General features: G+C 34.1%; 1 protein-coding gene across 2 annotated transcripts in view; it reads left to right on the top strand.

The window, feature by feature from the left end:
• LOC144435155 (hepatocyte growth factor receptor-like) overlaps positions 1 to 26206 on the top strand; it is a 58037-nt gene extending 31831 nt beyond the window's left edge. For both annotated transcript variants that reach the window (XM_078123757.1, XM_078123833.1), the window contains exons 4-19: positions 1231 to 1419; positions 4233 to 4376; positions 6717 to 6896; positions 7227 to 7375; positions 7712 to 7847; positions 8648 to 8784; positions 9669 to 9833; positions 12967 to 13072; positions 13511 to 13774; positions 14509 to 14667; positions 15335 to 15611; positions 16507 to 16659; positions 17213 to 17475; positions 20317 to 20589; positions 21190 to 21326; positions 21925 to 26206. In XM_078123757.1, coding sequence (XP_077979883.1) covers positions 1231 to 1419; positions 4233 to 4376; positions 6717 to 6896; positions 7227 to 7375; positions 7712 to 7847; positions 8648 to 8784; positions 9669 to 9833; positions 12967 to 13072; positions 13511 to 13774; positions 14509 to 14667; positions 15335 to 15611; positions 16507 to 16659; positions 17213 to 17475; positions 20317 to 20589; positions 21190 to 21326; positions 21925 to 22192 — 3000 coding nt within the window. In that variant the 3' untranslated portion in view covers positions 22193 to 26206. The remainder of the gene's footprint in view (positions 1 to 1230; positions 1420 to 4232; positions 4377 to 6716; positions 6897 to 7226; positions 7376 to 7711; positions 7848 to 8647; positions 8785 to 9668; positions 9834 to 12966; positions 13073 to 13510; positions 13775 to 14508; positions 14668 to 15334; positions 15612 to 16506; positions 16660 to 17212; positions 17476 to 20316; positions 20590 to 21189; positions 21327 to 21924) is intronic.
• Positions 26207 to 27540: the final 1334 nt, after the last annotated feature.

Below are 27540 nucleotides of genomic sequence, written 5' to 3'. Positions count from 1 at the left end.
CTTGTCTCATTTCATTTGTTTTGACCTCAACACCTTGCCATTTGCCTAATTTGAAAAGATCAGTGTAGTTCAGACCCCAGGGAGCACTAACACAGTGAATATTAAAACAAGGTTATTTCCGCTGAAGGATGTTTATTCAATATAATATTCTGATGTTATTTTTGACATGATTAAAGCAAATAATGATGACTATTCAAGGTAATTCACACAGTAAAAAAAAGATGTTTATGGTTGAAAGAAGAAACTCATTTTGGTATGATACATACATTTTATATTCTGGCACGACTTTTTTGTCAAGTGGAAATGAGACTGATCTTTTTTTGGCTGTGACAACATGATGAGTAAAGGTCCAATGAACCAAGAATTCCCCAGACGTTCATCTCTGGTAATCCACTCGTTAATTACACCTACATCCAAGCATGTCCTAAAATTTATGGATGTCACTTGAAATGTCTATGGAGAGTTGTACAAGCTATAAGTATAAGTATATTCAAATGGAATCAAATGTCAATCATAATGTATCTATTGTACTATTTTTATGAGTGTATGTATGTATGAAAAATATTGATGTGATGACATAATGTAACATAATAGGAATGAAATCATAGTGTGTGTGTGTGTGAAAATAATTCAAGAAAACAAGTCTGTTATGTGTTATTCATGGCTGGATTTATCACAGGTTTTTAAAGGCAGTCGTTAATGTTTTATAGACTCCGACCAAGGAAACCTATATGTTACAAATTTTCATCACTATTTTCTCCTACTTGTGATTGATTTATTTTATGACAGCATTTGATGCTTTTGGGAGTTTGAGAACACATAATGAAATGAGACAACTGGGTTTTATCAGCTTTGAGTGACTGTCATAAACTACTAAAATCAGATATACTCAGAGGAAAAAGTTACCTAAATGTCCATTAATTTGTGCCATCATTCTCCATATTTCATTGTAAATGATAACATTTTCAAAATGGACATAACAAGAAAATAAAGATGTATCCACATTTTAAAGTTGTACTTACAAGTTTCTTTCAGGATAACCAATTTCAGAAGTATATTAATTTTATTTGATGTCGCCTAGCTTTCTTGTGGATTCTGTTTTGATATTTTGTGTTTAGCAGTGGTATTATCATTTAGTAAGTTCTGTTTAATTTCAAAGTGGACTTCACAGTTTTGTCAAATGTCTAAATATTTCATAATCAAGTCTTATATATTTCTATTGTCTTTCAGCCAAGAACAATTGAGGATGATTTTTGCGGAACAGGAGAACTGCACCCGATTGAAGTCCATGTTGCACTGGCATCCAAAGACTATCTATTGTATGCGGGTAACGGAAGTGTATTCACATCAGTGCTGGTCACAGTCTATGAAAGCCATACCTTTGCATTGATAGGCACAGAAGATGGCATACTGATGAAGGTGACCCATCATTTCTTAGCTTATCACCCCTTTTTCTAAAATAGTTCCATCCATCCATCCATAAAAAATGAGGGGGTTACCCTAAATGTGAATGACCAGAAAGGACAGCCAGCATGAGATAAGAACTCTGCTCATTCATTTGCAATCGTTGACAAAACAACTAATTTTAAAATAACAAGAGGTCTTTGATTTTGAAGTACAAAGTTCTCTTACAACTGCTTTTTATGGTGGCGTCAGAAAATTGGCAAGTATTAGTTATTTTTGAACCATATTATAAAGAGAGAGAGACATAGTAGAGTATTGCGGAAGGACAGTGTGGTCGTCGTCGTCGTCATAGTGGAAAGCAATGACGTAGAACGGAGGAAGGTTCATTTGTAAGCAATGGAAAACTACTTGATAAAACAGACAGTGTCTCCTTGATTGCAGCTAATGATACATACAAATGAATAGACGTAATTAGAGTAGGAGAACGGGAAAATCAAAGTCATTCAGTACGAAGATACAATCTGAGACACCCAGTCTACTATAAGGCATAAATGTCTAGTGTAGAACGTAATGAACTAACGGAATGGAGTAGAAATTAAAAGCATTGAAAAACTGATGAGAAAACAAACTGTGAATTTCAATGTCGTAGACAAGTAAATGTTTGATGTGTATAGGTTTATTTAGTGAAGTGTATTAGCAAGTTGGTTTATCTCTCTCTCTTTCACATGACAGCATTTCTGTATTTTTTCCCCCGATTTATTGATGGGCATATTTATAATCAGCTATTATGTCCAAGAAATTTTTTCTCTTGTTTCATTTGAAGTAGTTGTGAATTGAAATACGGTAAAACAGCTGCCCACTGACAAGAATAAAATTGAGATATTTTGTATACATATACTGTCAAATATTATCTTTTCAAAGGTTTTTATTTTCACTGAATAGTCAAATCGGTTGTTTTTCCTGGACCTAATTTTGACTGATTTAGGAAAGGTTTGCATGGTAACTATGAGTAAACAGCATTTTCAAGGGATTTTAATTTTGTAGAAAACCGCACCAGCGAAAACAGTGAAAATAAATTTAGTATTTCACAGTAAGTTGTAACTTTGAACCAATGCAGATAATGAATGGTTGAGATTTAGGTTACACTCATGCACATAATGATATATCACAACAGCATGTCATGACGTCTTTCAAGAAAATTAGCAAATACATGGGAAATGATTTAATAGCAACACATAACATTCTGAAAGTGTTTTTTTGTTGTTGGGACAGTGAAGTATATATTTTATGTTTATTGTCATGCTGGTTTAAAAGACATAGGCTGACTTTATGCGTTTTGGGAGGTAAAATTTCTGCATACTAAAACTTACTTCTTGGAGCCTCCTCACTGAAGCATACTGACAATTACTCACTTTTTTTAACTTATACCTGATATTCAAGACTAATATATCAATAACTTAAAGGCATAATTTAGTATACATTGAAAATGTCAAGAAAACAGCTTTCACACTACCAACTGTGCTAACAATGCCAGAAAATGATTCTTAATGTCACTGAAGGCATGCATTAGCTTACCTGCTAAGTGTTATTCAATGTAGGTATTTTGTGTAAAGCCCCTGAGTAAAGAAAACTGAGAAACTTTAGCTTGTACCCCTCTAACATTCGTCAGAAATTTCCAAGACTCGAGGTATACTTTCCTTGATATGTTTTTCAATCTGCTGATTCCTAAGTACCTGGATTTAATCCTGTATTCCTGCATACAGTCCCTACTGTATTGCTTACTCTGTACCTAATTCAAGTAATTGTGTTGATTTGCAAGACAAAATGTCGGCCAAAGAGATTTGCGATATTGCAGGAAATTACAACATCATCATCTCCATGGTAACAATCACTTACAGTTCATCAGTCCGTTATAAGAATATATTCTAGCAATTGAATGACACATTTTGTAATCAAGTTCAACAAAGTAGAAACAATGTGGTGATCGTGTAATTTAGTGTCGGGGAAAATTTATAACCTTGTCAGCAAATACCCAATACTACAACACTGTAAATTGTTTCATGCCAAGATTACTTTCCAATTAACTGCCAAATTAATAAAGAAAAAATGCCCTTCTTAAGGCAGTGATGTGTGTGTTTCCCAAATAATGCACCAAAATTGCTGTTCATTTCATACCCAGAATACATCACAATTCTTTTCCCATTAAAATGTATCGACATTTCAACCCCACTGTTTTTCCTTCCCACCATTATTGCAGTTAGTTACTGTCTGTTTTGTAGAGAAGTAATTGTTATTCTAGGCACAGACCATTTAACTTTTTCCACTGTTTTCAAATTGACACCAGAGTTTGATGGATTTTACACTGTGGAAAAAACACATAAATCTGTGTATGAAAATTTTGGACAACAACTCACTTGATTGAAATGTCACTAAAATTCTACTATAAGCATTTTAATTTTGCTGGTTTAGTGTTACATTCACTTAAATTTGAGGCAATTTTCCTGTGAAATGTTGTTGGTCGTGCTTCCAAAAGATGTAGTATTGTATTGAAACTAAGGAGTTAAAGTAGAAATAAGAATAGGGTTGGACCCCTTATGATTCTGAATATTGTCAAATGTCCACTGTCCAATATTTGAGCCCAGTGTAACTCCAAGTAAAGATTGGGTTGGTATGTTTGGTTTTCTGAAATCTAAATTAGATTAATAATTTGGTTGGTATGTTTGGCTTTCTAAAATCTAAATTAGATTAATAATTTGGTTGGGATGTTTGTTTTTCTGAAATCTAAATTAGATTAATAATTTGGTTGGTATGTTTTGTTTTTCTACTAGGTCATTGTGGATGCTGAGGGTGAGAGATCACCAGATGCATTAAGAAAACCTTACCAGAATGTAACACTAAGTGAAGGTCCTATCAAACAAGACATGGCATTAGACATCACCAAGGAATATGTTTATGTTATGACACCACATAAGGTATGGCTACTTTACATGTAAATCTTGTCGATAATTTTCACTTCCCATGAATGTGTAGTTAGATTGTTGTATGAATCTACAGACGAATGATACCAACTGCACTTAAAAGAAGAATTGAATAAAATCACAGAAAAACTCACTATTTTCAATAAAAATGGGTATTATATATTAAGTGTTCACATTGGTGTAAGAAGCTAATGTGATTGCTCGTACGAAACGTACAACTTTGTTACAACCATGTACAGGGTTGTGACAAATGATAAGTATATGAAGCAAAGTGTTGAACTTGTCATAATCTTGTAAGACAAATATCATGATATTAAGAGTTGTGATCTCCAATTTTGGAGCAAAGTTATGAACAGTTACGTGTCATTTCAGAAACTCTTTATACTTCACTATGTACATTTCTCCTTAGCCTAGACTCAGGGCTTGTAGATGGTTATAAGGCTAATACCCACAACTCTAGCCTAGGTTTTTGTATTCATAACTCAAATTAGATTATGTCTTCACACAGCAATGGTTCAGACTCCTCATAGATATATCCCTAACGCTATAATAAAATCTATATCTTTGTGATTACCATCAAATATGGTAATTATGTTTACATTGTATAGGTCCACTCTCCTTGTTGATTCGAATCATAGCACAGGTACTCGAATCAATGTGTAGAAAAAAAATGTATTGTATATAAATAAGTCTTATTTACATACATATTTTTTTTTTTAAATCATACACATTGATTCGAGTACCTGTGAATCATAGGGTAACAATACTGAGTAACCTGGCACAGTGGGTAGATTTAAAAGCCAGTAAGAATTTGCGCCAATTTTCTGGCCAAAATGCTACATTAAAGTGAAATATTAAAAGCACATGCAGTTCTAGGCTGTGACACGGTTGTGGGTAATAACCTAAATCAAGTACAAGCCCAGAGTCTGGCAGAGTCTAGGATAATTCCTCCTAAAGCTGGTACAAACTTTGTCTCCCTCAATTAGAAACATGAACCGTGTTAGGTGGAACTTGACAAGTAACCAATATAATTGATGGACTACATGTGATAATTTGTTTATTTTAGCTAGACATACCTTCGGTTGATAATGAAGAACACTTGATTAAGTTAGACTTTCTAGAACTGTTGATGTATTTCAATGATTCTGTGGGTCACTAAGCAAAAGCAGTTTACTGAGAAGAGGTTGTTTTCTTTATAGATAGACAGTCTTAAATTTAGAAATGAAATAATGAATTGTAACAATATAAGGATAGATACAGATTGACGTATTAAGGTTATGCCATGGTATGTCTGTCTTGTACATTAGTCATTGTAAGGTATGTAAACCAGGCTGAACTATAAATGTTCGGGCTGACATTACATTTGTGTTGTAGTATGTGAGGTGATGTACATTGACAAGGGCTGTGATAAAAGCGTGTCAACAAACGTACATATCTTGATAAAGTGTGATTTGTTTAATATTGTTAGTGTAGGTCAGACCTCGTTATGAGTATACGGTGTTGTCATCAATGGTGCAGGTACCCCAAGAGATGACTTGTAATTGAAGTGTACACACAGCCTGTACTTCAATTTATTTCTTGCTCTGTGTGTCAGACCAGACCCCTGTGTCAGACAACTCCTCTTGCCGAGCCTAACAACTACATTCACTGTCGAAGCACGAGTAGCTGTGATTATAAATTTAGTTTTGTTTGGTTTGAAAGCACCAAATCTTTTTATAATATATAATCCGACTGTAATTAAGTGTCAGATAGTACATGTGTGCAAATTGATTGTTTCTGAGATAGAGTTTTAATTTTATCACTTTTTGTAGTCAAGTATGTGACAGTAGCATTCAATGTGTACAACAATATATTGAATAATATCATTACTTGACAATTTACATGATGCTTTTGAGAAAACAGAGCAATACCATTCAGAAAGAAATGTTTAACAATGTAAAATTAATATATTTAAAGTAAGTTTATGAGTACATGTTGGTGATACTTTCAATTCATAATCATACTTTAACATTCTGCATAACTTATGACAATTAAAGTAATAAGGAAACTTTGAATTATTTGTTTTATTAAAATTCCTGAATTTCAGCAATGAATGATAATTATGCGAACATGGGGTTGCTGTTGTACCATTACAGTCTCTACACAGTGTCATGATTATTTTCTTATCCTGCCATAGAGGGCGTTATTTATTTTTTATGTTGCCAGATTACAGAAATGCAGGATCCGTCAGGTCATAAGAAACATAGAGTTAACTATTAAGGCATGTCTTTATGCAATGTCATTTATTGCAGAGTATTTATTTACCATTTTGTTGCTGTATGTCACATTTTGCAGGTGTTCAAACTTCCAGTTCATGCCTGTAGTCTGTACACGGATTGTTCAGTGTGTGTAACTACACCAGATCCTGTGGGTTGTGGTTGGTGTGATGGTCAGGGCTATTGTTCCACAAGGGAAGAGTGTTCTGGTATTGGTGTATTATGGGGTAGAGGAGCATGTCCACCAGCTGTTTACATGGTGAGTATATACTCTATTCTACTCACAGTCAGTTTGCACTATGTTTGTAAATGAAACATGACTCCGCATGATAGGTTTTATAAAAAAATGTTTTTGTGTGGAAATCATTGCAAAATTTACTTTAGTGTGTGAAATTTAGAGAACACATGTTTTATTGTTGCCTATGTTTATTGAGGAAAGAAATGTTTTCAAACACACACTTATTCTTTTATTATTAACATATTTTGGAAAAAAACATACCTAACAACAACAGAAATTTATTTTGTTTGTGAGAGTGATGTTGCTATGTGTGAAGTGTACTGTGCTGACCTACCTTTTTAAAATTTTTAGGTTTCACCACTAGAGGGCCCAAAAGATGGGGGCACACTGGTGAGCATCATGGGAGATAATTTAGGGATTGGAATTGGACCAAACACCCATAAAATCACTGTGTCAGGTGAAATATGTGTGCCTGTACCAGAAAAAAGTAATCTCCATGAGTAAGTAAATATGTACTCAAAGTAGAAAGCAAAACTGAATGATATTTTAACTCATTTAATACCATGAGATGAATAGTGTGAAATCGTTTCTCTTAATACATCAAAGTTCTTACCTTCCTTAGTGTCTATACTATGATACTGTATCCGTTATATCATGCACAAGCCAAGTTGAACAAAAAATATGGAATATATACTTTAGTCATTCAACATCACGACAACATGCATCTGTGCCACGACAACGCGTATCTACATCACTGGTTTTGCTGTGTTCGAAATATATGTGCCATTCTCTAGACTAGCTATGATCATCAATTTTCTTGTCTGTTTTTTTTTTAGATTGGTGTGTAATACTACAGAAAGTGAAGACGTAGGTAGAGGTCCAGTTGTGTTAGTTCTATCTAATGTACAGGATGATGATATATCGTACATCATATCGGGAACAGCCTCCTCCTCTCATTCCTTTAACTATGTGGTAAGTCATAACTTTCTTTCCAATCATCAGCTCTCTGAATTTGATCATTTAAAGCAGCACTAGCAGTAACCGGGGGATTATTATCTGAATCAGACAACTAACACTTTAACAGTATATAGTCACTAAAAATTGATTATTAGACATTATGCATGGTAAATAGACAGTAGATTGTATATGACCCATCCTTTATTGTTGAATGGTTTATTCCATCACATCATCTTGAAGAGTAGGCATGTCCCATGTCCAACGAGGAGACACAACATGAGTAGGCATGTTCCATGTCCAATGAGCAGACACAACATATCTAAGTCTGTTTGATTTTGGTTCACAAGTGTTGTTGCGTGATCGGAGTAGTGATATCCAGAAAATGACAACATAAACTGCCAGTTCCTTAAACCCAATCATAGTGGGGCTATGTCATTCTCGATGACTTGTTAGTATAGGAACATATTGAAATTGTGATCTTGTTGGGGACGCTGAGTTTAGGGTGCAAACCCAAAAAGTCAATTTGATTGGATATATTGTACTGTATTATGTGTACAGCTACACAAATACATTTACCAACATGTGATTCAGTAGCTATGTGGGGTGTATGTTATTACAAGTATTAAAGTCAATATACCTAACAAAATAGTTTTAAAAAACGTTTCAGTTGCAGCCAGTGCAGATGAAGTTTATAACTTAGTGTAAAGTGTCAACTGAGATGTCGTTACATTGTATTTGAATAGATACAAAGATACATTATATTTTGATATAAAATGCAAAAAATTTAAATCACCAAATTCTTTTCAACCAACTAGGATCCTGTCATTGACAATTTTTCACCCAAATATGGTGCTCAGTCTGGAGGAACAAAAGTTACAATAAATGGCAAATACCTTGATGTGGGTACTGGAAGATTTGTGTTGGTAGCAGGTCAGCCATGTGTAATTAGTAGGTGAGTTGTCCTTAGTATACATGTAGTTTTGGCATACAAAGTGAATATACCGTAGAATCTAGTCAGATCCTAATCTGTAAAATGGCTTCATGTAGCTATTGTAAGCCAGGGTTAATTTTTACAGGGGTTGTGTGCTGCACAGCTACCCACTTTGCTCAGTTAAAAGCCAAGGTAAAATACAATGGTCCTCCAAGTCCAAGTCACTTGTGCATGCCAGGGCATTCCCCACAGTGGAATGTTTACTAAGCAACAAGGGGTGCATTTTACCACGACTTCATTAAGCAATGATTGAAGAACAGAAGGGAGAAGTAAATCGTTACAAGAGAACATATCAAACCAAGGTATACCTTGTGATTACAAAATATTGGAATTGTCGTGTCAAACTCTTTTTTGTAAACACCCCAAAACATATTTACACGACAAAAGTTACACAGTACATGACCCTTACACTTAAACTCAATAGATTAAATGTGCTGCTCAGTCTGCAAATGTGATTCTTTGCAAAAATGTAAATTTGAGAATTTTTGCAGATTTTTCATAATGCATATACAAGTAAATATCCAATACATGTACTATAGTCAGTATAGCTTTATTACACACAGTATGATAAAAATGATAATTTTCACTTCATTGTGATTGTATTCTATCTGCCTTGTCTTTTGTATATTTGCCAAGATGAAATACAGAATTTGGACACCTTTTTGTGGATAGTTTTAGAAAAAGGAATGCATTATACTCTGCATCATTCTGTCCCAGAGTAGCAAGTCAAAGATGTCAGTTTTGTTTCCGTATGACAAAATTGATATAGAGGATTTTATTCAGGAATCAATTGTAGTGCTGTGACAATGCATACAAGTTTTATCCTGTTCCTTTCTCTGTTCTAGGTACACGTTTAGTCAGATTCTGTGCACAACAACACCATCAGAAACAATGTCATTTGGTCCTGCAGAAGTACACATAGATAATGCTATAAGAAAAAGTGTAGACAACTTTAACTATACCACAGATCCAATTATATATGATGTCTCTCCTAGAAGGACTTTCCTAAGGTGAGTGAGCTTTTAATAATTATTGCCACCTAAAAAAATCTTTTGGTGAGAAAAAGAAATGTCTGGTAGAGTTCTAGAAAAGGTTGAACCTATGAACAAATGAATGATCATATCTTATCCCTAGTGATGAAATAATGTGAGAACCAGGGATGGAAATATGGGCCTTTAAGGAGTAATTGAAAGTTGAAACTCCCAGTAGCAGTACTACTGGAAATCTCATATTTCTGTAGGAAATGTCCATATTTGGATATTCTTTTTATTTCTTGGTTGGTTTGATTGATTGAAAAAGACAAACGTCAGCTCTTTCTCAGGAAACTTCCAAATGAATTACAACTTTTACAACACCTGATCAAGTCCATCCTCCTGGTATGGAATGGTTGATTACAACATTTGCTAATGAAGTTTTAAATGACAAATGATACATTAAGAAGTTTGGTATTTATTGTGCATTACTGTAAAACAAGAACACAGCTGTATGAAATTAGAGGGGAAATAAATTATTTATAAAGGGATTCCATTAAATTATGCAAACAGTATAGTTCTGTTCACATATGTGGTGAGCTTTTAATATCCATGTTGTGATGTTTGAAGAATTGATGGTTAAAGACATATTGTATCGGTAAATTGCACTTTGATATGTTGACACAGAAGTACTTTTTACATTTTGTAAAAGAGATGTGTTGACTGTCTGATAGCTTGGCTGTTTTTAGTCATGATATTTTTAGAATGATAACGTAATAGTATTTTCATAAGAGATTTGTCAACTGATATTTCATCCTCTTATAATATTTCCACGGTGATGACTTAGTTTGAAAACACACTTTTATGAATCGTAAATTGTATTGTCGTAAGTCAAATATACAGACTATATATTGCATTGTTCTCGCATTGCATGAAGCTATAATTCATGTAGGGAAAAGTTATTGGCAAACTGCTGTAATTTCAAAAGTCTACAAGATTTTTAAATGATTACGTATTGCGTGTACTTTGTACGGAGTTTCTATAAATGGCTCTTTCACCAATCACATCAATCACAATTTGATTCATCTGTGTGGCAAATAAAGAGCAGATGTTACCAAAAGTGTAAACGAGATCATGAGGTGAATTTTGAGTGATGGTGGGATGGATCAAAGTACACTGGACAAATCAATCATGGAATATGTGTCAACACTTTTTTTTTTCTTCTTTTTGTAAGACTTTGCAAGTTGTATTTAGAATTTGCATGATTAGGTAGTTAGTGACAGATCTCAATGAAGGAAAAGTGCTGCAATTAATTTCTTTGTTGTTGATATAAAGAAAGTCATGAAAATATTTTACAAACCAGTTCTGTGTGTTTAGACCCTCCTGGATTAAATTATTCTATGTGAATTTACTTCCAACTATTCTGTATTACTAGACCCTCCAGGATTAAATAGATTTGATGAAATGATGTCTGTGTACTTCCAACCATTCTGTATTACTAGACCCTCCAGGATTAAATAGATTTGATGAAATGATTTCTATGTGTACTTCCATCCATTCTGTATTACTAGACCCTCCAAGATTAACAAGATTTGATGAAATAATTTCTATGTGTACTTCCATCCGTTCTGTATTACTAGACCCTCCAGGATTAAACAGATTTGATGAAATGATGTCTATGTGTATTTCCATCCATTCTGTATTACTAGACCCTCCAGGATTAAATAGATTTGATGAAATGATTTCTATGTGTACTTCCATCCATTCTGTATTACTAGACCCTCCAAGATTAACAAGATTTGATGAAATGATTTCTATGTGTACTTCCAACCATTCTGTATTACTAGACCCTCCAGGATTAAATAGATTTGATGAAATGATGTCTATGTGTACTTCCAACCATTCTGTATTACTAGACCCTCCAGGATTAAATAGATTTGATGAAATGATTTCTATGTGTACTTCCAACCATTCTGTATTACTAGACCCTCCAGGATTAAATAGATTTGATGAAATGATTTCTATGTGTACTTCCAACCATTCTGTATTACTAGACCCTCCAGGATTAAATAGATTTGATGAAATGATTTCTATGTGTACTTCCAACCATTCTGTATTACTAGACCCTCCAAGATTAACAAGATTTGATGAAATGATTTCTATGTGTACTTCCAACCATTCTGTATTACTAGACCCTCCAGGATTAAATAGATTTGATGAAATGATGTCTGTGTACTTCCAACCATTCTGTATTACTAGACCCTCCAGGACTAAATAGATTTGATGAAATGATGTCTATGTGTACTTCCATCCATTCTGTATTACGAGACTCTCCAGGGTGAAACAGATGTGTTTGAGTGAATTTATGAATAAAGTCTTTGTTGTGCATGGACTTTTAAAATTGTGTTAAACCACACTTAGTCTCAAAGATTGGAATGACAGCATCTTACCAGTTACAAATTGAATCTTGCATCACAATTCATTGATGTCATCTAGTACCAATAAACTGATGGCCATGGTCTGAGGCATATCCTCTGAGACATACCCTCTGTTTTGCTCAACTTGTAAGACTTGATCAAATAGTAGTTCCATACACCGTCTTTCCATCAGGTATACAAGTCTGGATTTAGACAACCAAGTTCAGTACACTCTTTACAAATAGACCTATTGTCGGTTCCAAGATGCATCACATGTCTGCCATACAACGCAATGTATTCTACACATGTGCATGCTACGCAGGGGAGTGGTTGTCACGTGACCATACCCTTGGTTTACCAGTAAAATCTTTCTTTGTTTTGTAAAACCATTTACAATTTAAAATGTCAATATGTTTTTCCATTTAAAATGTAATAAGGACAAAACAGGCCTAAATGTAACAACATAAATTACATCATCTTGCGCAATGCATCATGGAACTAGAAAATTGACTATGGGTCATAAGTTGTAACCAAAATGCCAAAATCTTACCATTTATTTCAGTATTGTAAGAATTTGGTAGCATACAGGACTGTACATACTCCAAGTAGTCTTCAAAACTCATATTTTTTTTCAGACTAATAAATTTGTTGTTTGATTTTATATTTTATTAATATTTAAATCACTTTAAATGTTAGCGGTAGTATCATACAAAATCGTGAACAGTAAATTAATTCTTGATGTGTTTTACACACAGTGGAGGGATACCAATGACAGTTACAGGCCATAATTTACATGTTATATCAGAAATTACCATGGTTGCCACGGTGATGACTAGCGGAGGACCTGAAGTGATCGAAGAGGTGAGACAATTAAGTCTATATGTAAAACATTGATTTGTCTTTGATTATATGTTTTGTTTGATATTTATGTGGAGTGACACATGACATTAACGTTAGTGTGACATTTACAGAACATGCTGTCAGCAGTAAACAGCTTTGATAAAATACCGACCATATAAAGGTGACTTGTCTCGATGGTATACTTTGATGTAGTGTATGTATCAGTAGTGAACACACTCTTTGTTAATATACATCAGATTTGTAGCTTTTTTTTTATCTCATAATTATGATGTATTGATCTCTGAAAATCAGCATAATTTTTAGTAACATGTCTTTACGATGTGTTTCAACTTGACCAAAATGGTTCATTGACTATTGAAAACTTGATGGTCCTCATATTAAAGTTGAACTGCTTATCATGCATCATAACCTGATATGGATCTTTCATTTTGATTTCAGTCCTGCAGGGCTGCCAAGGATGGTTTAACCATGACATGTCCAGCACCTAACGTAGCACAAACTGGTGTAGTAGCATCTAAGGATGAACCAAAGGACGTCACTATATCATTTCAGTTAGACAATACACTTGTACCAGCTAGTGATGATGAAACAGACACAGAGTGGCACAAATTGACCTATTTTCCAGATCCTGTCTATTTCAAGTTTCCTGAAGAAGACAACTTTCGTAAAATGTTAGATGATAGGTTCGCTGTCTACATTGATGTAAGTTTGCTGATTTTTTTATTTTGAAGAAACAGCTCAGTTAGATTTCTGCCTCAAAATCAGTGGAACCAGAAATAAATGGCTGAGAGCAGTGGTGGTGGTGTATAGTTGCCATAGTTACACCTAAATGACTGTTTACCTTGAATGTGTTGCTCATGCTTTATACATATCTGTCCAACACTAAAAAGGTTGGGAGAATGATGATGGATAATCGTTGCCATAGTAATGATGATGGGCAATAGTTGCCATAGTTACAGCTAGAGTACTGTTTATCTTAAATGTATATATATATATATATATATATATATATATATATATATATATATATATATATATATATATATATATATATATATATATATATATATTGCTAGTATATAGGTGTACACTACAATCTGTCCAACTCAGAAAAGATGTCAGCATAATGATGGATAATGGTTGCCATGTTTATGATGGGCTAGCAATGGTTACCATAGTAATTACAAATGACTTCACTTGTTTGTTGCTTTTGTATATGCATGAAGGTGCACAACACAAGAAAAGATGCAACCATGGTAATTAGTTATGGTTGCTATAGTTACTTACAAATGGGTGTACATCTTCAAATGGTAATCCAATGTATTTACATTAAGCTTTCATTCCAAACACAAACTTAAAAAATCTTACCTGAAATTTTGACTGCATACTTCACTCTTTGTCAACTGTCGACTGTACATCTTTCATTTGTTTGCTAGGGTATACATTTGAACTTGTCTAATACCAGAGAAGATGTGACTGTAGTGATGGGGAATAGTCGTTGTAACATCACTGATCTGCAGTATGATGTATGCATATGTGATCCCCCAAAGAGACAAAATGGTACAAAGATCAATGAACCCAGGAGGAAAGTTGAGGTAGGTTCAAATTGTACAGAATGCTGTCACCAAGTTTGAAGTGAGAAGGAAAATAAAACTACATTGTAGATATAATATGAGGAAAATGTTATGCAAACGGATGGTTGTTTGATTGTGTTCTTTTCTCCAATGAAAGTACGGTGGTTACAGTGTGAAATAGCTTTGAAAACCTGTGTTAGCATTCATACTCAGACACAAGTGTGTATGTGGTACTTTACTTCTTGTGTGGTTCCGGTTATGCTCAAATTTAGAATAGGTGGGGTAGGTAGATTTTTTATTTTATTTTAGTTTAGTTTTTTTATGTGTGAGTGTCTAGTTTAGGTTTTCCATTGTTCTCCAAATGGTCTCTGTGTTGTTTATTTCATCCTATCAGATGTACAGCCATTACAGATTGGAAGAACAGTTTTAGAGTATTTTAAGTTGATGACAGTTTCTGCATCCACTATTTCCTGTGAGACTGTCACAATTTTTAGGATTTCATTATTTTTTTCACGAATATATATAAAAAAGTTTAGGGTCAGCAGTGAAAAGGGGTCGAGAAACCGAAACCAAACAATTACTCTTTTTAGGCCATAGGTGACTTCAGTTTATGAATTTATTTATCTATGATCTGACAAATTTCAAAAGTGAACAGAAATAAACTTTTTGATATGTTTGTTTTTCCCAGGTCTACGTTGGCAATTTAGAATTTGAAATCGGATATATACAGTACGTAGATTACCCAAGCAAAGGATTCAAATGGCAATACATAGTGACAGTTATACTGCTGGGAATAGCTCTTATCATTATGATTGTGGTCTACTGGAGGTATAGACGTAGAAAGAATTTAAGAAAGAAGCTACTGATGCGAGATGAAACAGACTACACTACAGTTGTGTATCGCCCTAATGTAAATGGTGATGAATGCAGTCCTTACAGACCAGAAATGAATAACAGCAGAAATAGTGAGTAGAAAAAGTCTAAGATGATTTATGAAAAGTTATGCAGATGTCTTTCAAAGTAGTATGTAGTAGTAGTAGTAGTAGTAGTAGTAGTAGTAGTAGTAGTAGTAGTAGTAGAAGTAGTAGTAGTAGTAGTAGTAGTAGTAGTAGTAGTAGTAGTAGAAGTAGTAGAAGTAGTAGTAGTAGTAGTAGTAGTAGTCGTAGTAGAAGTAGTAGAAGTAGTATTATGTAGTAATAGTAGTAGTAGTAGTAGTAGTAGTAGTAGAAGTAGTAGTAGTAGTAGTAGTAGTAGTAGTAGTAGTAGTAGTAGTAGTAGTAGTAGTAGTAGTAGTAGTAGTAGTAGTAGTAGTAGTAGTAGTAGTAGTAGTAGTAGTAGTAGGTAGTAATAGTAGTAGTAGTAGTAGTAGGTAGTAGTAGTAGTAGTAGTAGTAGTAGTATGTAGTAGTAGTAGTAGTAGTAGTAGAAGTAGTAGTAGTAGTAGTAGTCGTCGCCGTCGGTGGCGTCGTCGTCATCGCCGTCGGCGTAGTACATAGTAGTAGTAGTAGTTTATAATAATTTTTTCTTGTTTTCACCTCTCCATGATACTTAAGTGACTGTCATTTTTCTGTAGTGAATACAACCATTCAGACAGTGAATATTGGAGAGTGATTTTGTTTGTCTTTCAAAAATAACAACATGAATGGTCAGACAAGGAGATAAACTTTCAAAAAATTGATATATAGTCAGCCAGCAACTAAGATACCACCCATAGCAACAGTAAAATGTAAAGTGGTGTATATTGCATAGAAAACAACAGGGCTGATTGGCATGTGAATAAAAAACATTTAAAATGAAATTCATAAACTGTACAATTGTACTACAACGCCATTGGCACCATTTTTTTGTTTGCCTTTCACAGCTTATTTGTCGGGTCCAAGAGGGCTAGGACTTGCTGGTAGTTTTGATGATGATACACCATTGCTTCATCAACTTGACAAAGATTTAGCTCTCAATATCAGTGATGTTTTGATCGAGAGAAGAAACCTAGAATTAGAGAAAGTAGTCGGCAGAGGTAAGCCTGTCTTAGTTTATTTCATATTCCAGGATTTTGATTCTTTCTAAAAGGCAGTGGTAGAAAAGGGTGAAATTCTCTGGCTTGTAAACTGTCATCAGGTTTCCTTTGAAATGATCTATGCCTCATGGACTTTTGCATAACAATTGCGCAAAAGTAACATTTATCCATACTGTTCATCACATATGTAAGTTCATGCAAAATGCGCATCATAAGTAAAGTGTTTAAACTTTTACTAATACAAGAACAACTCAAAATCATTCAGTTACAATCAAGAAAAGAAATCAGGGGTCAGAGGGTCATTGTACGATTTCTTTCATTACTTCAAGAGGACCACAAGCAAGCTTTTATATGTCAAAGTTTGGAAAGCCTTTGATTTTCAGTGAATTCCTCCCTGAGGCACAGTCTATCTATCAAAACAAAATCACAAGAGACGAGGTCATCTTTTTGAGTCACTTATCATACTGAATATACTCATGCAGACTCTTTTAACGAAAAAGTAATTCCTTGTCAAGTTTGATAACCAACTGTTATTCTTTATTTGTCTCCACAGGTCACTTTGGATTAGTGTATCATGGACTCCTAAAAACTGATGATGGAGGTGAAGTAGAGTGTGCTATCAAAACCTTACTGGAGGACAGCACTACTGACGATGTCTTGTCTTTTCTACGTGAGGGTGTGATGATGAAAGATTTCAGACATAAAAATGTTTTACAACTATGTGGTATATGCATACATAAAAAAGAACCACCACTTGTTATCCTGCCATTCATGAGAAATGGAGATTTGTTAAGCTTCATCAGAAATCCTGAAAAGGTGAGAGAAAGACAGAGGAATCACTAGGACATTGTCATACATGACATCCTGACTTCCACTTGACATCACAATCACAGCATTGAGTGCCTCAGAGATTTTAAAAGCTGTTCTCTTCATTTGAATCACTCATCATACTAAATTGTCATGCAGACTTTTTTTAGCTCCGCTGTCAGCGAAAGCTGAAAGCGTAGCTTTAGGTATAGGTGGGTATTGAGGTATAGAGAGTAGAGTGAATCATAGGTGTCCGTCAAACTTTTATATTTTTACTATCTACTCCGGAAGTGACAGTCGGAATTCTTCGATATTTGGTGTGCATGTTCCCTGGGGGGAGGCTATTCAGATTTGTTCATGCCAAGTTGATCTGTGCCATTTTCAATTTTTTATGATTTTTTTTCATAAAATGTCATTTTCATCAACTCCTTGAAAACCTCTTATTAGATTGCTTTGATATCTGGCGTGTTGATGCGCAGGGGGTAGCTTACTCAGATTTGTTAATTTCAAGTCAGCACATCCTCATTTTTATTTTTTATGATTTTTTTTTGTAATTTGAAAAAAAAATGAATATGTTAATGAGCATAATGACCGACGCCATATTGGAAATCAGTCGACGAGACTTTAAGTAAACTGCCACTTTTCAAAAGACACTATTGACTCAAACAAGCAATGTAATATGTGCTATAGTCATAATTCTACGCATTGGGCGCCCAAATGACAAGCGTTTGTTCGAAACAGGGTTGTAAACTTCAAATCCAATTCTGCACCCTTCTACATAATCAGCCAGTCCGCAACATCCTCATTTGCATACTCTATCCTGATTCGACCAGAAGCTGTAGGTGACCTCATTTGACCGAGCGATTTTCCACAGCAAGTATCTTGAGTATCAACACAGGACGTTCTTGGTACTCACTAAAATCACACTTCAGACCCACTATAAAAGTGTGATGTTTTCAGATAACATGTAACTTGTGGTTAATTCTATATTGTCGTGCAATTTGGAATGACAGTGAACCAGAATTCAGACAACTTGCGTAAGGAAGGGCATGCCAGGCATGCGGTTGAAGTTATGGCCGACAGTTCACATGTAAAGTTAAACGACATGAACGTGTCTTGCCTTTCCAAAATGCAAATATTTGGCAAGTAAAAATAATTAAAATAATTACAACTTTAATTTGGCTTCAGACTTTGCATTATGTTTTGCGTATCTTTCCCCGTTTTACATGTAAATCCGAAAAGGTTCTCTCTCATCATGTCATCAGTGTCAGTGATCATACCGCGCGGGGCTGCTTTGAGTACGAGCGAAGTGAGGCATGTTGAGGTATTTTGTTGAGAATTATAAATATTGCGAAATGTCAAGTACAAGGTTTAAATACAATGGAATGATGAAAAAAATGGCAGAGTCTGCTGACAGGCACCGGTCACAAGAAACACTGTGAATTAAAATATCAGACGATGTATGTATTAATCGCCGACAATCCACCCGTATGCACGAGGGACTAACCCGGAAGCAAGTCGTTGTCAGCCATACGTTACAGTGGTAACATCGTCCGAGAAATCGCTGCGTTCAGAGTGTCATTATTCACAGAATTGTTGTTTTCGAGTGAAAACCCGTCTTGAATTGTATAACTCTAACAAATGAAGACATGTCAAGTTATATTTTGAAAGTTGTATCGCTAGTTTGAGACGATTTTCTCACGTACTATAGTACTATCGAGGCTTACTTGGAAGTAGTAGGACCTTACTCCAGTTCATCGGGAAGTTTAGCCAGTCCGATAATTCTTTCTGGTTTAGTTTACAACACTTTTGATCACGCAGATTTTGTTATTGTGATGAAAAGAAATAAAAAAAAGATCATTTCAACCATTTCGTTGTGTTTTCTTTGTGAAAGGTAACCGAACATGAACGAGTGTTACCACTGTAACGTATGGCTGAGAATGACTCTCTTCCGGGTACTTGAGATTGTCGCCGTACGGAAACTAAGATGGCGATTAATACATTTCTACCCTATATATATCTACCACAACTAGTACAAGTTGAATGTTGTTGACTTTGTAAATTTGTTAGAAAATTGAAATTTAAATTGCCTCAAAATTATTTTAGATCCCTAGTTTATTTCATTCATCATTAAAATTTTCCAGGGTTACAGCTGTAAGACACTGGAATTATTTATAGCCAACCTCAAAATCCTCTTTTTTTCTTTTTCTTGTGTGCATTTCCCAGTCATTTTTTTCTGAGATTTTGTGCAATTTTTCATAACAGTAGATTTTTGTCATAAAATGGTGACTATGGTATAAAAGTACAATACATTACCAACTTCTGTGTAAAATGTGTTTTGTAGTGAGACATCATATGAAACCACTAACCAATTTATTGCATCGCTAAAACAAAACTGCATAGTGAAGAGCTGAAGACCTGAACCACTTCTACATGTCACCAAAATAAAAAATTAAATTAAAAAAAAAAACAGCGGAGCTATTCTGACCGATAGGTCGCTTGTTTTATCAAAAAGAAATTCCTTGTAAAGTTTGATATCCAACTTTTATGTTAGAGTGACAGATTGGGTAGGATGGGATGGGTTTTCATTGGTTTGTGGATGGGACGGGGACAATTCCAAGGAGAAGCATTGAATAAAGTGATAACCTACTCACAGTAATATTTCTTTACTGTACTACTATGATGACCATGTGAAAGTCACAAACCAGCAAAGTAGATGATCCTAACATAGTCTTTTCATTATTAATTCAGCAAAAATATTCCGTGATTCATGTCATTAAAAATGAAAAGATGGTAATGGTCAAGCCAGCAGAGCCTAATACTAACACCATCTCTCTTCTTATTTTGTAGGACCCTACCGTGAGAGACCTTATTACATTCTGTTTACAAATTTCTGAAGGCATGGAATATCTGGCCAACCTTAAGTTTGTTCACCGTGATCTGGCTGCCAGAAATTGTATGTTAGCTGATGATCTAACAGTGAAGGTAGCTGACTTTGGTTTGTCAAGAGATATTTATGAGAGAGATTACTACAGTGCCAAAGATAGACATACTAAACTGCCAGTCAGATGGATGGCACTAGAATCTCTAGAGAGAAATATTTATAACAACAAGACGGATGTGGTGAGTAGACTTTATTCTCAATTCTGTGAAGTTAAAAGTACTTGACTGCTCTATAACAAGAGATATGAAAGCATTTACAAGTAAAACTTGTGAGAAACAAATGAAATTGGATTAATAACACTTGGTACAACATGTTGAAAGTATGAAGACATTCATTGTTTGAAAAGAGCAGTTTTATATGGCCTTTTTATTTATATTTATGGCTACATTCACAAATGAATTTCAAACAACATACATACATAATGTACATACTTATGTACAATGTACGTGTGTGTGTGTGTGCTTGTGTGTGCATGCACACACCAATCTGATTAAAATCCGATGTAGATGTCGGCTAATCGTTCATTGTTATTTTACCTCAGTATTTTTGCTTGAATAAATACCAAGGTAAAATAACAATGAACGATTAGTCGACATCTACATAAGATTTTAATCAGATTGATACGCACACACCCACAAACACAGATACATTTCTAGATAAACAAGTTGGTGAAGTTGAATATTCATGGTGAAGTTGAATATTCAGTCTCCAAAAATTATCAGTCATACTCATAGTTATCAATTTTTGTTTTTAAAGTATGATATATGTTTACATTGCAGTGGTCATTTGGTGTAGTATTATGGGAATTGATGACTCGTGGTGTCACACCTTACCCATCTGTTGATAACTGGGATATCAGCAAGTATTTGAGGAAAGGCAAAAGATTACCTCAGCCGCAGTACTGTTCTGATGAATTGTAAGTCATAACGTTATTCCATATCTGTCATTACAAACTGTTCAGTACTTATTTAGCTGATATCTTTAGCCAGTATAATGTAGACATTGTGTGCTTCACATTATAATAATTATGTTAATAATAATGTTAATTTTTATACAGCACTTTATCAGTCTGTGCTCAAAGCAATTTACAATTATTACCCCAGGTATGGACCTATAATGGCACATTCATCTTTTATATTAATCCTTAACTCCCTAGGTGTAAACAGTCCATTGCAGATTATATTAGGATTAAAGCTTTCACTTTGCACCCACTATTATACGAGTTCCCCTATTATACAGCTGGGTTGACTTGGGCACAATGTGGTTGAAATCTTGCCCAAGCACTTTAACGATCCAGAAACAGATGGCAGCAACAAGGCTCAAACCTGCAACCTGTAGATTCCAAGCCAGCCATTCTAACCATCATGATTCCTCTCACATACCAGTCTTGTCTGTTGTGCTTATCACAAATATTTTGAATCAGTGTGATACAAGCAGTTTTAGTAGAGTGTGAATTTTTTATGTGGCTATATGACATATTTTTTACAATAATGTCTGTTATCTCTGACATGTAGGTATGATCTGATGGTAAACTGCTGGTCAGTAATGCCAGACGACAGGCCAGACTTCACTGAGTTGGTCTATCTACTCAAGAAGATTTTAACATCAGCAACAAATAGTAGATTCCTAGATGTGGAGGCTTTATACATGAACATGCCCAGGAATGAATCGTATACGAAAGCAACAAGAGGAACACCATCAACGATATCACCAACAACGCCATCTTCTCCCAGCTCTGTTGGACCGACAATGGTGGCAAACAGTATAAATGAAGTCCCATGAAGCAGGAAGCCTCTGGTTTCCTTCCATTAAGAATCAAAGACTTCAAAATGTTCTGAAATATTGTAGGACACGTCTTTTAGACAAGTCTCTGTCAACTGTAGAAAAGATAGTATCATATGAAATGGCATCGTGAAAGAAACATACGACTGACCCTCTTAAAAATTTAGAGAAAAAAACGTTGCTATCATATGACAGTAGGGACTGAAAGAGATGAAAAGTCAGAAAGTTTATCTGGTCTGCTAATACCTTGTTTTACAATGTGCATTTAGAGCATCTGTTAAGGTACTACTACCCTTGTAGGCCGTAGTGTAGCAGAGGTAAACAGAGGTTTGAATCCACTAACAGTAGGAGACAACATCATCAGGAGAGATACTCTTTCAAAAAGTGATACCGAGAACAATTTGCATGTTATCAAATTGTTCAATAGTTAGAGTAAATTCATAAAATTATTAATTAATTTATCCATTGCAGCATTTATAACTTGTACTTAGTACAAAACATTTATGATAATCAGATTATTATGTTTATTAAATTTGTATTATTTTAATTTCTAATACTTTAGTAACTTCTGATTTTGTAATTTTTTTTATTCATTTGAAGTAAAACATTAACAGACCATTATTTTGCATGTTTGTCAGCTGTTAAATTTTTAGTCTTAAAATCAAGATAATTATTACAATCAAATTTTGTATTTTAGAAAATATATTACCTGCAATATTGATTTTTCCAATGAATACATGAATAATTAAAATGGTGATATTTCAAGCTTTACACATGACTTGCCATCGACCATGACCTCTGAAATTTTGAACCTAGGTCAAAAACCGTGTGTAGGTGCTAAAATCAAGTTGAAGATGCCCATGACAAGAGTTCTTGCCAGAGAGGCTAACTTCAAATATTTAAATAATGGAGACGCAAAAAATGATTTGTAAACTTTGTAAGAATCATAGAAGAAGAGTATTTTTCATATTTTTATACAAACAGAGTAAGCTCTTGAAATTTGGTAAATGCAACAGTAAATTATTATTAAAATGCTCTCTCCTTTGGTCTTCGAAAACATTTCCATCTTTTCAGTCAATTTTTCGTGTTTGAAGTATTTTGTGTATTTATGTTTTGTATGTAATACTTCACTTGCCACTTTCTTTATTATACAAATATAGTTAGGGTTGTGAAAATAAGCTGTATTGTGTTTCGAATTGGTGCATTCATTGTTTTTTTTACCAAATTTTATGCGGAAACTTGCAATAAGGAGATGTGGATTTCAAATGAGGTGAGAAGTTCAAGACATCTTGTATGATTTTGCAGCTGTGTAATATGTATTTCTTAGAAGTATAAAACTGTCGAACTGTAACTACAATAATCCTCCGAGATCAAAGCATACTTTCAGTTGCCAAGGTTACCAAAGTATGACATCCTTAGTTTGATTTCCCTCATCTTAAATATATTCAAATATTCAAATTTATGCAAACGTTTGGGGTCGCAGGAGGTCAAGACAGCAGTAGTATCAAAGCTCTTCAGTGCAACTGGCATGCTTGTTCAGGTTTGTTGAACTGATTTCCCATCCATCAATGTTGGGTCAAGATTTGTAATAGAGAGGATAGAAAGTGTAATAATTAGGTTGTTGAGCCAGCAGACTTTACATATTTAAACTTTCAACAAATATGAAAGTTTCTGTATCTACAAATTTTGTTGGACAATGATGGTCATGTAGACTTTTAGATAAAACCATTGTTAATCACCCAACATAGTTCAGAAATAAAAATTGTGGCAATACTTTGTTTGATAATCGGAAACGGACACAGAAATCAGTGGACATGGATAATCACATGCCTCAAGGTAGTGATCTGTGATATTAAAGTAATGCTTGTGTTTTTGGTCTTATATAATAACAGTGCATTTACATGTAATCCAATTTTGAATGATGAAGTATTGCTGCAACATATTGATACATAACTAATCTTGTTGTGATGTATTAATGTAGATTTGGTCATACCAGTGACAACATTGCAACAAATTCAAGTAACAGTTTGCTTTGATATTAATGCCACCGCATGCACACATACTTTCAGTATTTGACAAATAAACTCAAATGTCTGTAGGCCTACAAGTAAAATGGGGCTATCACATGCAAAGTCAACATCTTCATTTCAGTGGAGTTGAATGAACATAACTGTGAAACATGAGTAAATACTCATGACCAAATGCTCATGATATTTGTCCAAAGCACTTTTCACAGGTTACCATGAGTAACAATTCATATCCAGTATGTCTTAATTGTCAATATTGCTGATGTGGAACTGTTTTCATCAAAATGCAGACTGGGATAACACCAACTGGTGCCAAATTTGAAAATTGTTTCAAATTAAAGTTACACCGCGGACAATTGTAGCACTTCTTTGACCAGGCTGTACAAAGTTTTGTTGAAAGACACAAAACTACTGTATCAATATGTTGCACAAGTTCGTTGTTTGAACTTTGTTTACAGGCACTGTAATAATATTTACCACTAAATCTTAAGTAATCAAAATAAACCCTGACATAGTTGGCAAACTAAACTCGCCATGGAAAACTTCACTTTGACCAAACTGAGAATTAAAGAAAGTAGGGTTACCACTGTAGTATGTGAGTTTAGATTGTCAAAGGTTGGGTTGCCATGGTAGCATACAAGTCATGAGATTGTTTGAGGTAGGGTTGCCACAGTAGTAGTGTGCTAGTTATAACTTATATAAATCTGTATATGCTGTACATAATGTCTATAGCAATTCTAATTTGAATTATGTAAAAATAGATAACAATTTCAAATTAAATCAAAGCTTTATTTAATATTGCTTTTATAATAATTTCATTTACTCTTAATAAACTAAACAGCTTATTTTACTCAAATATTCGTAGTTCCTTTTATTCTTTTGTGTTATTTATTCAAACTTTAACACTTTAATTTCTACAAACTTAAGTCTTATATATTTCATTTACTGAAATCGTTCTGAGGCTAGACCTGCAGTTTACTCTCCATCCATAGATATTTTCACAACATTATTTCACTTTTACTTCCAGATAATATCACAAATGCAATATTAAACAGATTTTCAATAACATTTACTCCAAAATATAGATTTTGTAGTCTGTGTGCATGTTTGAGAAAATGCAGAAATAAGAGAGATAGGGGGAGGAATTTCAATTATTACAGAGTCTTGAATGTGTAATAAAAGACTTGTTTTGAGAGTGATGGATTTAAAAAAAAAATGTTATGATATATTGAAGATGAAAAAAAATTTTTAGGATACCAGCCACAGAAATATAGTATTTGAAAACTGGTTAGAATTCACCCATGCAGTTACCATGGTTACCACTGAAGGTAGTTCTTGTGTAATAGTTTCATTGAATTTATAAGTCCTATTAAAGCGCTAATCTCACCAAATCTGAATACTTTTGTAGCCATCAAAGAAATGAAAAAAAAATATGATCATGATGTATTATTAGTTTCCATTGAATCACAATTATGGAACCGGTACACATATCTACACTATAGAAAAAGTTTTCTTTTACTTTTGAATAAAAATAGACATGTTTTTGCACAATTCCATGGTTCAATATAAAACTACCCAATCCAAATTGAGAAGGTTTGATACATTATGGAAAACCAAACCCTCAAGTGTCGTGATTTCAAAACTTTGGTATATATTGATTAATAGCCATGTGTATGAATCACAGCAGATGACATTGTAGACAAAAATATTGGTAACATTAGAACTTTAATGTTATAGTGTTTGTATAAAATTAGAAACAGTACTAAACCAGTTAAATAGGCAGGACACAATTATAAGCATATTGTAACATCAGCTAGACATGTATCAGAAACAGAAGATACATGTACGGATTTTTACTGTCAACAGTCTCATCCATAAAATGACATATCTATACATCAAAAGATAACATAACTGTATTTAATAAAAGGTTATGTATGGACCATGGGACAGTCCAATCCAATTTCATCAGCTGTTACATGAAATAAACATTCCATGTGTAACAATAACATGTCTGTCTTGTTCATTATTTTTAGCTCCTATGAGGGAGGCTTGTATGAGGCAATAGAATATATAATTATGTGTGTATGTGTGTATGTATGTATGTATCTATGTATGTATGTATGTATGTATGTATGTATAATTATGTATGGACAGATGTGTGTGTGTGTGTGTGTGTGTGTGTGTGTGTGTGTGTGTGTGTATGTATGTATGTATGTATGTATGTGTGTATGTATGTATGTGTGTATGTATGTATGTGTGCATGCATGTATGTGTGTGTGTATGTATGTGTGTATGTATGTGTGTGTGTGTGATGGATGTGTGTGTGTGTGTATGTATGTATGTATGTATGTATGTATTTATAATCTATGTATGTATTTATAATCTATGTATGTATGTATGTGTGTGTGTATGTATGTATTTATAATCTATGTATGTATGTATGTATGTATGTATGTATGTATGTATGTATGTATATCAATCTGTGTCTCTAGTATGTCAAGTATTTTTGCTAACCAGATTTAAAGGCACAACTGCCTGGTGCCTGGCACCCTATTTCACATATGACTGACTGACTGACTGACTGACTATGTTTTGGAGGTGGAGAACTTGTGGTGACTCACTGGCAATATAAACATTCCCTATCTGGGTTGTTCACTTGCAAATGTTGCATATTTGAATAATCCTGAGTGACACACAATCTAAACAGCTGTTTGCAGGAGAATTTGTCTCATTTTGAAAGGATTTTACACTCTATGATACAAACAGATTGATTTTCAACTAATTTGTGTATCAAGTTACCATCCTACGACATTCACAAACAATTCTTACATGATTCATGACCTGTGTGTTTCTCGAAGCACAGAAAAAATGATGAAAACAAGACTCAGAAGCTAGTGCTCTGTACAGCAGTTTGAATTTCCTTCATTTGCATAGATTAGCCATAATCCTCTTTATTTAGGGCAGTTCTGTGTTTAAATGAAATTAGAGATTCTAAATACAAAGTTGTGCATAAATTGACCATAAGAATGAGCCAAATTTGAATATGTTATATTTTCTGCTTCCAACTCAATCAGTAACTGAGAATAGATTTACACAAGTTTTCTTGTAAACAAAAAAGTTTATAAAGTGTATTTCTGAGGTACATGTTATGTTACAGTAAACTTGTATTGGAAAATATATTACAAATGTAATACTACACGCTTGAACTAAACAAATCCATTCTATCATACCACTGCCAACACTTTTTTGATCATTCTGAATCTCACTCTAAAGAAATTTCATACACATAATTTTATCACACATACACGTACACCCCCCCCA

Source organism: Glandiceps talaboti, chromosome 1 (genome assembly GCF_964340395.1).
Source record: "Glandiceps talaboti chromosome 1, keGlaTala1.1, whole genome shotgun sequence".
In the NCBI taxonomy this organism is placed as follows: domain Eukaryota; kingdom Metazoa; phylum Hemichordata; class Enteropneusta; family Spengelidae; genus Glandiceps; species Glandiceps talaboti.
Note: the sequence above shows the minus strand (reverse complement) of the source record. Positions and strands in the feature narration are given on the sequence as shown.